Raw genomic sequence first — 15374 nt, 5'->3', positions numbered from 1 at the left:
CTCCGAAGAAGCAGTGTGCTAGACAAAAAAAATAAATACAAACCTATCATGATTTATTTCATCTGTTATCAAACATAGTTTCATTCCTTCTACAAGAGGACTACATGTATTTCCTGCAGTATGGTCAGCAAATCGTAATTACAAGTAACCTCCAATTGTCAACAGAAAACAGAAAAGCATGCTTATTACATAGTATGTTCACTTTACAATCTTTTTTATTTTCATACACTAACTTAAAGAGTAGATAGGCAAAACAGAGCACGTTAGTAAATATTACAAATTGGTGGAGGGTATTTTACTTCATTTATTTTTAAAAACAAACTCTGAGCAGGATACATGCTTAAATACTTGCAAATATTTGTTAACTTGCACCAATTTAAGGTTTAAGCCTTTGCAGCAATTAACAGGACCATAAAAATTGCAATGAGAGATATAAACAAATTTTTAAAATGCAATAATGCATAACAAAAATTAAAAACCCCAAATCCAAGAAATCTTTAAGAAAAAAATCTTACTTGTACAGGGATTAATTTTACGTAATTTTAGCTACATGCAATGCAGATATCCCCACTGTAACTAGACAGCCTCCTTTCTGCTGTAAAGGGTGATTATAAAGGCTCCCCTACTATCAATGGAGAGGGATGATTCATCTGAATAGACATTCAAAATCAGTCAGACAAATTATACCCTAGAAGAGGCTATTTTTCTCTACTCTGCTGACTCTAAGTGGTGCCTCAATTGCTTGCTAAGGTATTAATGTCCTAAGTTAATTAAGAAGAATCCCATCCTTGAGGCTTTATGTCACAAATACAAAAAGGAAGCAAGAAGCAAAAAAAGGAAGAAGTAAATGTTACCAGGTTTTCGACTTCAGCACTTTGTCTAACACCCCACTGGAACGTTCCCATGAGAGTGATTGCATAAGATAGCGCCAAACCAACCTGCCCTGCATTCAAAGCTGCAGAACAAAGGAAAAACAGAATCAAATAGGTACACTGGTAATTACACAAAACTCGAGTTAACTTCACTTTCATGAGGTTACTTACATGATGGAAGCATCACAGCCAGAATTTTGTTTGGTTACACCATACTTACCATCTGTGCGTTGACGAGTAGCTCCAGGCAGAACAGCTACTTGCAGCATTTTTATTTTTATTTTTTTTTTAAGCTTTGGAAATTATCTGTATGTCTGAAAAGACAATCTTGATTCTTGGCTTTGCACTTTATCTAGCAACTGAGGCTCGATCTCGAAACCATACTTACATATCTTGCTAAGGTCATCCCTACCCAAGCTAAGCATTTTCAGTCATTTTCTAAGGGATTTACATCAGCCCCAAAACCCAAGCAAAAAAGGACTGTAAAATGATCTCAAAATAAGTTACAAACATTTATATCAACTCTGCACAGTTTTAAGTGATCAGATAAAATAACAGGACAGAATATTTCTTCCCCTATTTACATAAACTTTCATTGTGTTCAGTGGGTCTGCTCTCATAAAATAAATTAATTTTGTCTGCCCCAATATTAAGCATGATTGTCTTCTAACTAACTTGAACTTTATCCTAGCATAGCTCTATTGACTTCAAGAGAGCTACTCCTTATCCAGAGGCAAGGAAAGATTCAGGACCATTGTTTTGACTTGTCTTTTTGCATTCTAATAAATTCAAACCTAGCTCAAAATTTTCAGTGTCAAGCAGCACAGAGCGTTCAAATTTTAAAGCACACATGCATATACAGAACACATCCAAAAGAAAAAGAAAAGAAACAAAAACAGCAAATTAGCACTAATTTTCATGTCCAAGATAATTACTTCTTCCTTCATACTTTAGATGACTATCTTGTTCTAGTACATCTAACACAATTACATCCTGGATGATGCATATACTAATGACAGTTCATGAGTGACAGTGAATATAAAATGTATTATTACAAGGTGATTTTCTTTCTCCAACTGGCCTATCCTGCTGATCCAAGGTATTAGACAAGTATCCCTAGGAATTTTAGTTTGCCTTTTGGCCTACTGTGCCATGTGCAGAAAGGAAAAAAGTTGTTAAGAAGCAGCTCTGTGGGTGTTTCAGTATGAAAAGCAAAGCCCTGTAGGGCTAAAAAAGAAAGGCAAAGGTGGGGAAAAAGATTTATTTGTTGTTATTGCTCTGAAAGCCAGAATCTCAACAAAAGCGAAGACTACAGATCTGCAAGTTTGTTTGCACATTTGGGGATGACGGCAGTTGCATGCCTAAGCCTGGAAGATGTCTGAACTGCCTCCAGTATTTGCAGAAAAGGAGATACGGACCCAATGCCCTAGACTGAGGAAGAGATCGTGATCTAGAAAGAAACATTTAACTTAATTACAGTCCTTAAACAATTAGAAACAGTAAACTATGAAAAAGAATTAGACATCACTATACATGGTAATTAATGGGTGAACTCTTTCTAACATCTGTACTTACTCTTGGCGAGAAGCAGGGAACCGAAGGCAACCACTACAACAAAAATGGCACAGATGGCATCCAGACGCACAGCGAACCACCTCGAGGTCGTCAAAAATAGAAACCAGGCCTCTAAATGGTATTTTACAAAGACATTAGTGGATCATTAGAAAACTGAGTTGTATAATAATAATAATAAATTATTTCATGTTGATATTGTAAGTGTTCCTTTCTTTTTTTTCCCCCCCCCCTTCATTTAAAGTTGTCATCTTCAAGTGCACATCTTTATGGGCAGATGATGATCAGAATATTGTCCAGTTTTCCTGGAATACTCTGACCTAGTTTTCACACTAGCAGCAACCAGGGCTAGCATAAAACACAGTAATAAAAAGAAGAACATTCAAGGCCTGAAGCACAGCCCATTTATTTAAAATGGAAGCCTTTCCCTGACTGTAGTGGACGTGGGATGGGAGTTTTGTACAAAAAGCAGAAGAACAACTACATTTGCTGTAGCCAGACTAGGCTTTTAAACAGAGTGTATCACAACACAACTGTCAGAGCCAAGTCTTTAGAAGACAGCTGCAGCTGGTTAAGCTCCCATTATAGGCAGAGAAGAGCTACTCAATACATTCAGTGGAGCTACAGAGCTATTCAGTTGGCCAAATGCACATAGCTACTTTTGGAGAAGCTCACAGGTGGACATTTCCACTGGGCACTTGCATCTAGGATTCCACAATTTGGTGCTAAACTCCATCCCAGACAGATATTCTGGAGAACAAATACAAGAGACAGCAGCAAAAGATATCGAATACAGAATGCAAAGTGTTTGAACTCAGGGCCAAAAACAGAAGTCAAATGGCTGTAACAAAGCATGGCATTATTTATTGCTTACGATGCAGTCAGATGAATCATTCCAGCTGCTACCAAGTCACAGTAAAAGATTATCACCCCAACCCTTTCTGCATTGCTTGTCATTACTACATGCTAAAAATCAGTCCTGTTCCAACCGAGCAACTTTTCCTTGGCCCTGCGTTGGGAAAGATTCAAACTAGAAAAATCCTTTCCACAAAAAAAAAAAAAGGGGGGGGGGGAGGAGGTTAAGTCTGTTTTTATGCCAGATCATTTTGGATAGTCGAGTTATGGAGTGACCAGATCAACAACTCAGCCAACAGAGCTGCAGGTAACTCCTGGAGGGCAGCAGGGGGAAAGAGTGAGGATGACAATAGGCAGCCAGGTCAAAGCCAGAGCTGGTGACCTCTTTGCATCAGCTCTACCTGCATGTGCCTGATTTAGCAGCTGGTTTCATTAAACAAAAGATCCTGGGTATGGTTTCGTGGACAGTCATATCCCTAGGCTCAGGTAATGATATATGCAGAAAGCAGAGAGACATCAAGTCACAAACCTCATTTGAGAAATGCAATTCACCATCAAAACGTAAGCACCTCTCTGAAACCCAGGAGCTGAGTATCCCAGGAAACAGAGCTGATGCCGGCCGGCTTCCCGGTGACATGAAAGGTCATTTTTAGTGCGATAGCACAGCTGTAAGACCAGGAAATGGGCCACCTGCATTGTAGGTTTTCAGCTCCAAGGTTTTACTCCACTGATCCTGTTTTACAGGAAGGCGCACTGAATTGTCTGCTGGAGATGGATCATTCCGCAATCTCCCTGTGTAATCGGGGCCACTGTGTGCAGGAACATGACATTCTTGGGACCTAACAAAAACTCACCATGATGCAACTTCTGATGACTCAAGAGCTCTCTTATGGAGATGTTGCACTGGCAGGAAGGAAGCTCAGGCTTCGGTCAGACCTCAAGTCTTTTAGATGTTTTTTTATCTACAGGTTATTTAACATCAAATTCATAGCCACCCCTGAACCGGGGTTTGAAGGGAGCGTCCCATTTTCCAGGCTCAGCCTTAAATAGAGTGGAGGAGACTAGTCCAGCAAAAGCACTAAACAAGAACACTGCTGACTGGAACAGCCTTCTGTGATGCAAGAAATAGTTCAAACCTCTTTGGAGCACTTCAGAAGCCAACACTCCAACTCTCTGACCTACTAGGAAAGGGTAATCCTGTTCTAACTAGATTAGAAACAGTGTTTATATTCCTTTGACCCGACCCTAAAATACAAGAAAACATTTATAAAAAAGGTCACAGTCCTTTTGCGTGGTGAAACTTACATATGCAGTTTATAAATATGCCTTTTAATATAAAATTTAAACAACGTGTTCTCTTACTACCAGCTACTGACAAATTGATTCGGCCAAATAAGTAGCAAGATGAAAATACTAAGAAACGGGAAATTCGGATCTAGAGCTGCCTCCCTGGAAGGTGTGTGTCCTCAGTCACAAATGACTGGGCTCAACACAAAGCTAGGTGGGCAAGTTTCCACGGCATGGGATAAACACTGAGTCAGAAAAGATCATCTGGTCTGGAAACTTAGCAGTCCATAAATGAGAAAAAAGCCACAGGATATACTATCATATACTTGATGACAGGGAAATTCAAGGTCTTACCTAACAAACACCGAATTGCAAGCTTGCATTCTGCTGCACCTTGAAGAACATTCTTATACAGAGTATTTAATTGACAGTAAAAACTCAGTGCAAACCTAAATCACATTTCTTTTCCTTGCAGAATACTAATACTTTTATAACTTCTGGTCATGTTAATACTGTTTTTATGTTTAAGCCCTGAGTACCACTCAAAGTAAAAAAGAAGAGGGATTTACAAAACTTTTCCAAGATGATCATTTAGATATTAAATATCTCTGCCCACTCCTAGCACATTACTTAATATTTAATGCTTCATAATATAACTTGTCATCTCCCCCCCCTTTTAAAGTTGGAATCCAGGAAAATGTCAAAATGACGCTTTAAATATTCTTATCAGGCACACTTTAAAATGTTTATCTTAGACATTGTTAAAACATAAGCATGGGTATTTCAAATTATATCACAGCCCAAAGTAAACTCTCAAAATCTAGACAGATAATAACTTTTTTGTTCTAACAGAGAAATTTTACCCTAAAGAGACAAATGCACAGCTCCTACTGATTTTAATGTACATTATATACATGTCGCTGAGGGCAAAAGATATTTCCCTCCTACAAAGCAAGTATTTGATTTTTCACGTCAATTCATCACAAACCTGAGTGGAGGTCTTGGTGTGCATCAAATAGTTTTTGAAATCTTTCCTCTGCTTTCAAAGCCCGAATAGTCCAAAGTCCCTGGAGGGATGATGACAAGTGGGAGAACACTGGACTTCGAGCTACAAAGGGAAAAGAGAGTAACGTAGCAATAGCTGAAGGGCAACATTTAATTCTTTTTGTACCATGCTAATCTTTAATCCTTTGTATTTAACCATACAAGTTACTGTACTGCATACTTTTAGAATAAATATGCTATATCTTTGACCAAAGTCCTCTTACTCTGTCAGAATCAGACAGGCAAATTCATTTGTACAAAAACATCCTCAATTTTTTAACAATTACTGTCACTGAAGGAATTCTTTGAGCTTTATTAATGACATGAGGCAAACATGTTTGTTGTTGGTAATCCTTAATAGTTCCTAACCTAGACAAGTTCAAGTCAGGCACGAGAAACAGATTACGTCAGAAACACCATTAGGATGTGCATGTAAGACCTAGCGTGCTCATAACTAACTTTACTTTTAGAGTGTTAAACTGACATACCTAAGGTTTATCATTACACGAAACAGGAGTTAAGCATGGAATTCACTGCTTGAGAAGAAAGGCAATAAGGAAGCTATTTTCATAACAAAGAAACCTTTGATGGATTGTCTATAAAATGCTAGCATTTCACATAATAGTAAGCAGGGTTCAAGCTGACATCAAGTCCCACCAAGCTACATACTTGTGGATTCTAGACGTTTAATATCTCTTGAAGTGTCTAAGAAATATCGTCGAAGAAAAATGAAAAGAATAAATAGCGGAATTAAGGGGATGAGTATCCAAGGAATCACTGCCACAGCCACAGCTACCACACCAAAAATCTGTAGGAGAGTCTGCAACACAATAGAAACAAAATAAAAAAAAAATTATTTGCCAGAAGAACTTAATTTAGAACATGTATAAAACTGTTTAACACTATTGAAACACTTAAACGTTTAAACAAAACTACCAAATTTTAGAGTGGATGCATTGTGTAACATGAACTACATCTAATTTTAAGCGACTTGAGGAATTTACAGTAATACATAAATTGACTAATTGTGCAGTTTATGGTTTTCTTATTATTTTTTATTTAAGAAACATCTTTACAAAATTAATCGACTGAACATCAGCATCTCACTTTATGGGCTATTCTGTGACTGCTGGAACAAAACAGAAAGTAATTAATGGAACAGACAAATCATCTTTGATGAACCCAAGCTATCTGGTGAATGAATCTGAGATTGTTTTTACTCGAGGTAAAAAGAAAGACAGTTGAAAGACTGACTTTCAGTTAAAAGACTGACTTTCAACACAGACTTGTAAGTCTATAATAGAAACAACTGTGCCTCATATAAGAAGAAAACATGGTATCAGAGAAAGTGAGTTTTCTCTTTCCAAAGGACTGTATGGTGAAATGTTACAAATCAGAAGAAAACATCAAACATTGCCAGGAAAAGCTTCACAAGAGGCTAGTTCTACCAGGTTCACTTAGGAGTACAAGTTAGATGCCTGGGCTGGGCCTGAACTTACTCTTAGAAAACCAGATATAAGGTGGAATGAAACTTTGTTGTTTAGGACAGTGGATGCCAGCCCAAATTTTGGAATTAAATTTAATGTTAAAAATATAGACCACTGCAGACCATTTTACATCCTTCACATCAAACTTTCAGTTGAAGATATTGTGAAAAAAAAACAGTATCTGTACACAAATTCCTTTCAGGACACCAGCTCGGGGATTCCTGGCATACTGAAATCGGGGTGTGCTTGTTTGCTCCTGGAAATGGGAAAAAAAACATCTAAGCACACAAAACAGAAACCCACCCTGTACAAAAAGCAGACCACAGAAATTCCAGTTCAATGCTAAATTCCTCTATTATATTCATTAACAAATTTCTTAGAGCTGGCAGCATTTTCCAAAATGTCTCTTCTTTAATGACTGCACAGAAGCCACCTTCTTCATCATCACATATGATGCCTAAGTGGATTTCAGCAGAATTTTCTCTCTGCTTGATTTCTGGATGCCAAAAATGCACTAGTGACCACTGTATCTCGAGAACGTGTGTCTTGCAGGCTTCTGTCCCATTATCAATGCATCAGCTTGGAAAAGTTGAGCAGTGAAAGCGCTCAGACTGGATAGCAGCGAGCTGCCTGGATTTTCAAACACTTTGGGTGGAACTGCGTATCAAGCTGTGTGCTTCCTGTTATGCTCCTGGTAGCCTCCCCACACCCCGTACAACCAAAACTAAGCACAACCTTTTCCCCTACATCTGTGCTTTCTCGAGGTTTCTCCAACTTCACCCGAATTTCACCTGACCAAAGAGCAAACCCACACACCTTGTGCGTTACAACTGCACGAGTCAGCACAACTCAAGTCTTAGGCTCTAGGCAAGATCTTTGCTCACGATAGAAGATTTATCAGCCGAACAGCCTCGCATGTCACAGATCCTCAAAGCACATTATAGGGTCCCATAAATCCATTAAGGAAAATAGCTACAGGGTAGGCGCGGGGCAGGAGCTCTGAAGGAAGCTGAATTGTACCACTCCACTACTCATCACTGGGTGAAGTTATCGATGGCATCACGTTGTTCGACCTTCGAGATACACAGGGCAGATTGCAAACGTTTTACCTGGATTTCATCACGGAGAGGTAAGGCGGCAGTGAGAGTGCCCGGGATTTCACTCGGATCAATTACGCCAGTGGTTATGTCAGCACAAGGCGAAACAAAGCACCCTGACTCCTCAGCAGCGCTGCTGCCAGCCCTTCCCTGCACCTTCTGCCTCTCCAGAACCCCACAAGCTATTTTGGTTTTGTTGTGAAGAAGGGATAAGGAGGGAAATGCAGATTCCTGACCTCCTTCAAATCTTCTACTGCCTAGACCACTGCTTCCCCCAGCATTACTCCTTGTCTCTGCCAAGCCTTTCGGCCATCCACATTACCTAGTTTCTGAAGGCTCCCTTACCTCCATCCTCAACAGAGACCCAAGACAGTTCCTTCCCTCTGACAACTCACTCCCAAACCTGGTTTATTCGTCTCCTGCCTTCCCCTTCTCCCTCAGTAAGCTCTGTTGTACTGCGAGCCAGCCGTCTGCTTCCCAGGCAGGCGTGAAAAGCAGTCTCTGTTCTGCCTCCTCACACAACCAGCCACACACAAGACGTGAAACATCGAGGAAAGCTGCTTCAAGGAAAAGAATTACGAGGAAAACAAAACATTTCTTTAAAAAAAGGCGCTAAACTGAATTTTTAGTGATAATAATCTACAATATGTTGCGAAGAGCCGGTAGAGGTGGGAGTAGGACTATTAGGATCCAGCTCATGTAAACAAAGCCTTGCTAGGACGAAAACACAGGGAAGGAAAAGATGGTTAGGATGACTAAAATAAAAATCTGACACCGCCTTTGGAAGGAATTTTAGATGAGCCTGCACCACCTTATCATTATAAAAATTTATGATAGGGTGGATCAGTCATGTGTGTTGTTTTTTGGAAAACCAAACTTGCATATAAATTAACTCTTAATGAAGTCGTCTGAAAGCCAGACACAACTATTTGCAGGCTGTAATCACGCAGCTACCGTGTGAGGTAAGGCAAAGGTTCCAGTTCCTGCGTTTCACAACAGACAACCAACCTCTTCGGCCGGGCTTCCAGCAGGATCGCCGGGTGCTAGCAGGAGGACCCCAAAAAATCAGCAGGTTGACAATGATAACATGAGCAGCTGGACCACCTTCTTCTCTGGAGACGAGCAGTGACCGAGGCAGCCAGTCTGCACGGCCAGAAACGCTCAAGACTGCGTGTCTACACCTTGTCGAGCAGAAGCAGCTTAGGGTTGGGAATCAAAAGGCTAAGCACAATAGGAAATTTCCCTGCATCCAAGAAATACGGCTTATAAAACCAGCATCTTCTATCAAGCTTCTTAATTTCAGTATTTAAAAATCTTTTTTAATGGAAAAAAAAAAAAGGGGGAAAATCTAATTAATTTGCTTCCAAACATTTCCACATTCAAATTTGCTTCAGTTTCCCTGAGAAAGAAGAATGTCACACTCATGGACCAGTCCTTAGATCACATACTTCATCCTGAGAATACAGAAAAACCCATGCTGTTTCTGTTGGGGTCATTGCCTTGAGGCTATCCTCACGCTTTGGTCAGCCACACCACTCACTGTAGCTTATTTTTCCTCAAGAAAGCTCCTGTCTTACCGCAGTCCTCCAGCAGAGCAAGCTTAGTCTCCTAGAAGCCTCTGGGGAAGTGAATGCTCTGATCAGCACATTCATGTGTGCAACACGTGCCTTCCCTTCATCTTCTGGTCATCTACAGATCTGTAACTCTTACAGACCCTGTCAGTGATATTCTGGACTTTCTGTCTCGAAAGGGTTTTGCTATAGGAAGAACAAGGTATTTCTGTACCCCAACCACTCAACAGAACAAGCATTTCACTCCAGGTTATGAAAAGAACCGTAAAAATTTGGAAAAACATGAGACTTGCAAATCGCAAGCTATCAGCCTTTCCCTTTGTTGCATAAACTACACCATTTAGCTAATGGCAGAAATCTTATGAGAAATTGTAAACCATTTGGAGCAATTCATTAAAGTCAACAGACTGAAACGCAGAGGTGAAATTTGGAGAGTTCAAGATGTCTCAGAAGAGTGTCCACCCTCCATCCACAGATCACTGCCACTCCACACCAGTGATGCCCCGAGCTCGATATATCGTGCTTGACTTTGAAAAACACACGTGGAGCCCAAGAGGTGGGGTTTGAGACTCAGAAACCTGAATGGAGGGGTCCACACGTGAGCTACAGAGCTAAAATTTTATAAAGTGATAGAGCTACCCTTGAAGTGGACACGTAGTGACCCAACAGTGGGCTCTAGAGAAATACTGAACTAACTGCAGCCCAAGCACCTACAGCCTAAAATGTAGACATTTAATTTTGATGACTGAATGTGCTGTCAATTCCCACCCAACAACTGCAGTGAGCCAGCACTGGTTTTTATCAATATTTAAGTGGAAGTCAAAACATGCCTCCCCCCAGCTCCTCTTCCCTGGACCCCAAAATGCACTTCCAAAGATTCATCAGCCCATGGACACTGCCAGGAAGCCGCACTAATTTAATAACAGCAACTGTTCATGATCAGGATTTCGAGTTAGCAGCCTTAACTGCATGAAGGTAGGGCACTCGCAGCCAGACTCTGCTGTCTGAAACAAAGCCAGGTCGAGAAACTACAAAACCCCACTCTGTCCGTACACGCTTGGCATCCCCTTCCTCCTCCCCTTCCCCTGGCTAAAATTATTTCCTCATTGGCTCTGCCAAATAACTGCACGCACAATCAATCCCTGATCCTCTTCTGACATTTTCCTTTTTCCTTGAACACTTTTTTTTGTTTGTTTTAGTTTGTTTTGGGATGTGTTTTTTCAAACCAGACTGTTTGAAGCGACCGTGCAGCTCTGTTACAGCCCGACTACATGCATGGTTGGCTGTGCTGGCACACCAGAGGGGCGAGGAGACATCGTAATGAGCAGATCAGAGCTCGGCCCAGCTGCATCCAGCACAGCATATCCAACCACACTGTAGATTTGTACATTTTTTTTCCTTCTTTATTGCTCAAACAGAAAACATCCACACAGAAACCCATCACCTCTGTACAATAACCCTCGGACATAAACAGCCCTACTTTGTTTTGCTCAGATAAAGTGACCAGTTGTGTAGTCTTGTCTTGTCTTTAAACTATCTTTTGAACAAAATCTACATTTTTTCTTTCTAAACTGATTAAAAAAGGTAGAAATATGGTTGTTTACATTATTGCTTGCATCAAACCATCAGCAAGAGATTTGTCTAGAAAAAGCAAGACTTATGAGTAGAGGAGGAAAAATGCTGCGTGTAACTCCAACACTTGAAAGCCATCCCAGACACGGGCCAGTGACATGAATCCTCGACAGGAATGACAGCCCTCAGTCAGCGTTACTTTAACCTTAGGAAAATGCACATCCACAAGAAGATCTGGGAATAGGAAGACAAGACAAGACAACCAAAGCACTGGAAGTGGGGAAAAAGGCACAGCTTGGAAAGAAATTAACATTTTAATTTCAGATAAAGTGATTGAAAGAAGAAAAAAAACAAACTTAAGAGCTAAATACTGCCAGCTCCACAAGCTTCAAAACCAGCAAGCTCACATTATCTTGTACAAGATGCTCTCTCCTCTTGCTGTTAGTAAGAACAAGCCCACGGGGTTATGTGGCTAAATCCATGTCACTGCAAATGGCCCGAACACGTCTGTCAGATTCACCATGGAAATGTGTTTGAAACGAGCACTCACGTCCTTCATGCTAGTACCTTCCATTTATTCTCGTCTCTGCGAGCTAGCCTTTCTGGATCGTTGTTTTTCCAAGTGAACAAGCATACACTCAGCTCCTCAGGGCAGATGTTTTTTTGTGCCACCAATATGCTTATTCATTTGACTTGGCATGCGTTTAAGTGAGAAGCCTTAATATTTGTTTGAGATCATGTTGGACTGTGTCCAAGCGTTCTTTAACAAGTTCAACAAGTGACCTTATAGCAAAAAGGGTCTTTTCTTTAATACACTGGCACTGCCACCATCCTGTTGTATTTAAACAGCATCCTGTCATCACTAATCTTTCACCCCATAATAAATGTTAAAATAGGCTTTCTGGCACCTTGTGCTGAGATCTCATGCAGGTCTCAGCCCCAGCTCCCAAAATCCGTACATTGTCTGAGTCTTCCAAGTACCGATGCTTTAGAAAACACATGCACAACCAAGCTCTGGACTTGGTGACACTCAAAATACCCATCCTTTAAAACTTTGCATGAAATTCCTACATCGCATTGAGGTTATTTTCCTTTTAACAATAAATTATCTTCACCCGTGTGTGAAGTTCGTTGTCAGGGTCCTTTGGCCACGGCAATAACTTAGTTCCAGCTAATAGAGATTCTCCATGAAAACACAGGCTTTTAGCAGAGCCAAAGCCACAGCCCCTATTCAGATGTCTCATATGTTCCTGTTCATCGTCTCCAATACTGACCTGTTCAGGAAAAAGGGCAGAGCTTGCAGATGTCTGTGCACAACCTATTTCTCTATTTATGAGCACTAAAAAGTCCCCATTAGGACCTCTAATTAGGATGTCCCTACAAAAATGATTTCTCTCCCATTACTAACAACAACTTATTACATTTTGCTGTTCTGCAGCGCTAGGTTTGTTTTTTTCTTCCTTCAACATCCACACTCCTTTGGCTATACTTACACCATTCCTCTCCCAAAGGAAAAAAAAAAATTCTCAGGCACAAAAACGACTCCCATAAACAACAGTGACCTTTGTACCATGACAAATACATCCTCCTGCGAAACAGCTGAGATGCCAAGCACAACTTCACACGGCTGTTTGAGGAAACAGCAGTAACCAGAAGAGTGTACAACACACGTACACACACGCTTTGTTTTCTCAACAGCTCATGCCACAACCTGCCCGAAACGATACAGAAAAATGCCTGGCACCTGCCAACCCTCCCAGAGCTTCTCTTCTTCTCAGGTAGCGGGAAAACATCCCTTGCCACCCTATCAGCATAGGGGTTTTGTGATCTATACGTGAACAAGGAGTCTCACACAGCCTGTGCTCCCCCAGTAACACCAGCACACGTGGCCACTTCGTTGGCTGCTCCAGTTACTCCAAGGTTCCCAGTGCACTTTTGTAACTCCTCGACCAGTCCCTGCTGCCAAATGGGTGGCATTTTTAAAGGAAATTAAGAAATTAAGAAACTACTACACATGGTGCATTTCCTATTCCATTCTTACTCATATGTTCAGTACTTTATCAGCAAAGACTGATGGACCAATACTTGTCCTTGGCCTTAAGCTACTTTCAACTCCTCCAGTGGTGTATATAAATATATATATATATATATATATATATATATTACAGAGAATAAAATCAAAATCCAATAACTACTTCACCACTTTCAGGATAACAGATTATAGGAGGCAGATCTCACAGCCATACAAAATGCTGCAAAGAAGCAGATGCAAAAAGGACAGTTTGACACCTCCAGTACAACACGCTGGATGCTGAGGTGCTAAGAAGGGAAGGGACCACAGAAAGCAGTCAGGCTCTCAGGGCTCTCCCCAAGCAGCATCTCCCGTTGCCACTGCTGGGGAATGAACACTGATCAAGACAGGCCACCAGCTTTACTTGCTGTATGTACTTACGTGACAGTCCATTCACTTACTTGCTAAAATATTACTCACCGCCCCTGCAAGGGATTCTTCTGAGCCATTATTGTCTGATGACATTGTTGTCATGATGGCATTAGTGTAACCTGTTTGTCTCTACTGTGCGTATTTTTCCCCAGTTCTTCCAAATGTCTGGCAAATTTCTGCTTACCACAAATGCAGCTGCTCCGTATGTTGCAGTTTTGCAACTCCAGCTTGAAGCTGTATGGACTTTTCCGCCCCAGGCCTCTTGTCCTCGATGCCAGAGCAGCCCCCCGCCCTCCCTAAGAATACCTCATTTTCAACTCTGGGGCCTTTTCTGCTCAGCCAAGTCTAAGTGTTGGGCCAGAAGTGAGTTCAATTCAGTCTCAGCCATTTCAAAAGCTTTCTGTTACATCTGAACTGCGGGCTCTCCTGTTAGAAAGGATGCCAGTTCTTCAGTAACGCAGTCCTTCAGCCTGACATCAGTTACAAGCTTTTATTAAGCATTTTACTTTTTGTTCTTGTTATTTAAAATACACTGCCTTCTGTTCTTTGCTGGTTATTCCCCTTCCTAGCAGAGATGCAAAAAATGCTTTTTAGCCTATTTTTGTCCCCCCCCAATTTCCCAGAGCTTTGCAGCTCCAGTAGTGCTACAAAACACAACTTTCCTATTCAGAATAAACTCTTGATTCATAATTCTGAAGAATTATATGCTGTTTTGCAGTCCCTTGGTGCTGGGATGCCCAACAGTGGCCTGACACGTCCAGCACCCACACTGTAACTCACCTGCACACCACCACATGCTTCATCCAGTTCAGCCATTCTCTACGGCTGCAAGTAAAAAGACCTTTTACGAGTTTATTTATGGCAAAGCATCCACACATACATACCAGAGCAAACAGCTGATACCAGGTCTGACCCTCAAATTCAGACTTCTATCAGTAACTGATTTTTTTTTTTCCCCCTCATGTTATGCTGAACTGAAGAATGGACCATTTGATCAGATGCCAAAGCCAGCACATTCTCAGTTTTGGAAGGGAAGATCTAAACCCTTTCTTTTAGCATGAAAGGAGCGACTTTTATAATAACAGCTCTGCTTGTTTAAACATTAGACTGATTTCAAAACCCAGTGTGAAAAAAAAAAAAAAAAAAAAAAAGAGAGAAAAAGAAAAGAAAATGGGTCATGACTGTGGAAGAAAATGCACTCAGCACCCTATTCTTCAACTGTTTGGGAACAGCCATCAGCTACCCCTTGAAAGAGCTTATCCCCACACACAGAATTTTATGATTTCAAGACTGCAATCCAAATTAATCAAAAATTGTAAGTGATACAAAGCCTGTAATGTAAACATAAGACAAAGGGCTGTAAGCTTCCCAAGGACATTTGACATTCAGTTCCCCAGTGAACTCTCTTCTTCTGCTGTATGAAACTGCCCACTCTGCAGCCACTGCCTTTTGAAGAAGGAACTCATTGGGAATTTTTACATCAGATGTAGAGCTCCCCAGCCAGCCACAGTATCAGCGTCAGATCTCATGAAAAACACGAAAACAGTTCCTACATGCTGCATGCCATGTACACA

At 40.9% G+C, this 15374-nt stretch overlaps 1 protein-coding gene across 2 annotated transcripts in view; it reads right to left on the bottom strand.

Annotated features, from left to right (window-relative positions):
- ABCC4 (ATP binding cassette subfamily C member 4) overlaps positions 1 to 15374 on the bottom strand; it is a 148911-nt gene that overhangs the window by 43494 nt on the left and 90043 nt on the right. For both annotated transcript variants that reach the window (XM_032192288.1, XM_032192295.1), the window contains 4 exons: positions 6300 to 6450; positions 5575 to 5694; positions 2448 to 2558; positions 855 to 955 (listed from right to left, as the gene is read on the bottom strand). In XM_032192288.1, the coding sequence (XP_032048179.1) occupies positions 855 to 955; positions 2448 to 2558; positions 5575 to 5694; positions 6300 to 6450 (483 nt within the window). The remainder of the gene's footprint in view (positions 1 to 854; positions 956 to 2447; positions 2559 to 5574; positions 5695 to 6299; positions 6451 to 15374) is intronic.

The sequence above is a fragment of the Aythya fuligula genome, chromosome 1, assembly GCF_009819795.1.
Source record: "Aythya fuligula isolate bAytFul2 chromosome 1, bAytFul2.pri, whole genome shotgun sequence".
Lineage (NCBI taxonomy): Eukaryota > Metazoa > Chordata > Aves > Anseriformes > Anatidae > Aythya > Aythya fuligula.
The sequence above is the reverse complement of the archived record's forward strand: the minus strand, read 5'-3'. Positions and strand labels throughout refer to the sequence as shown.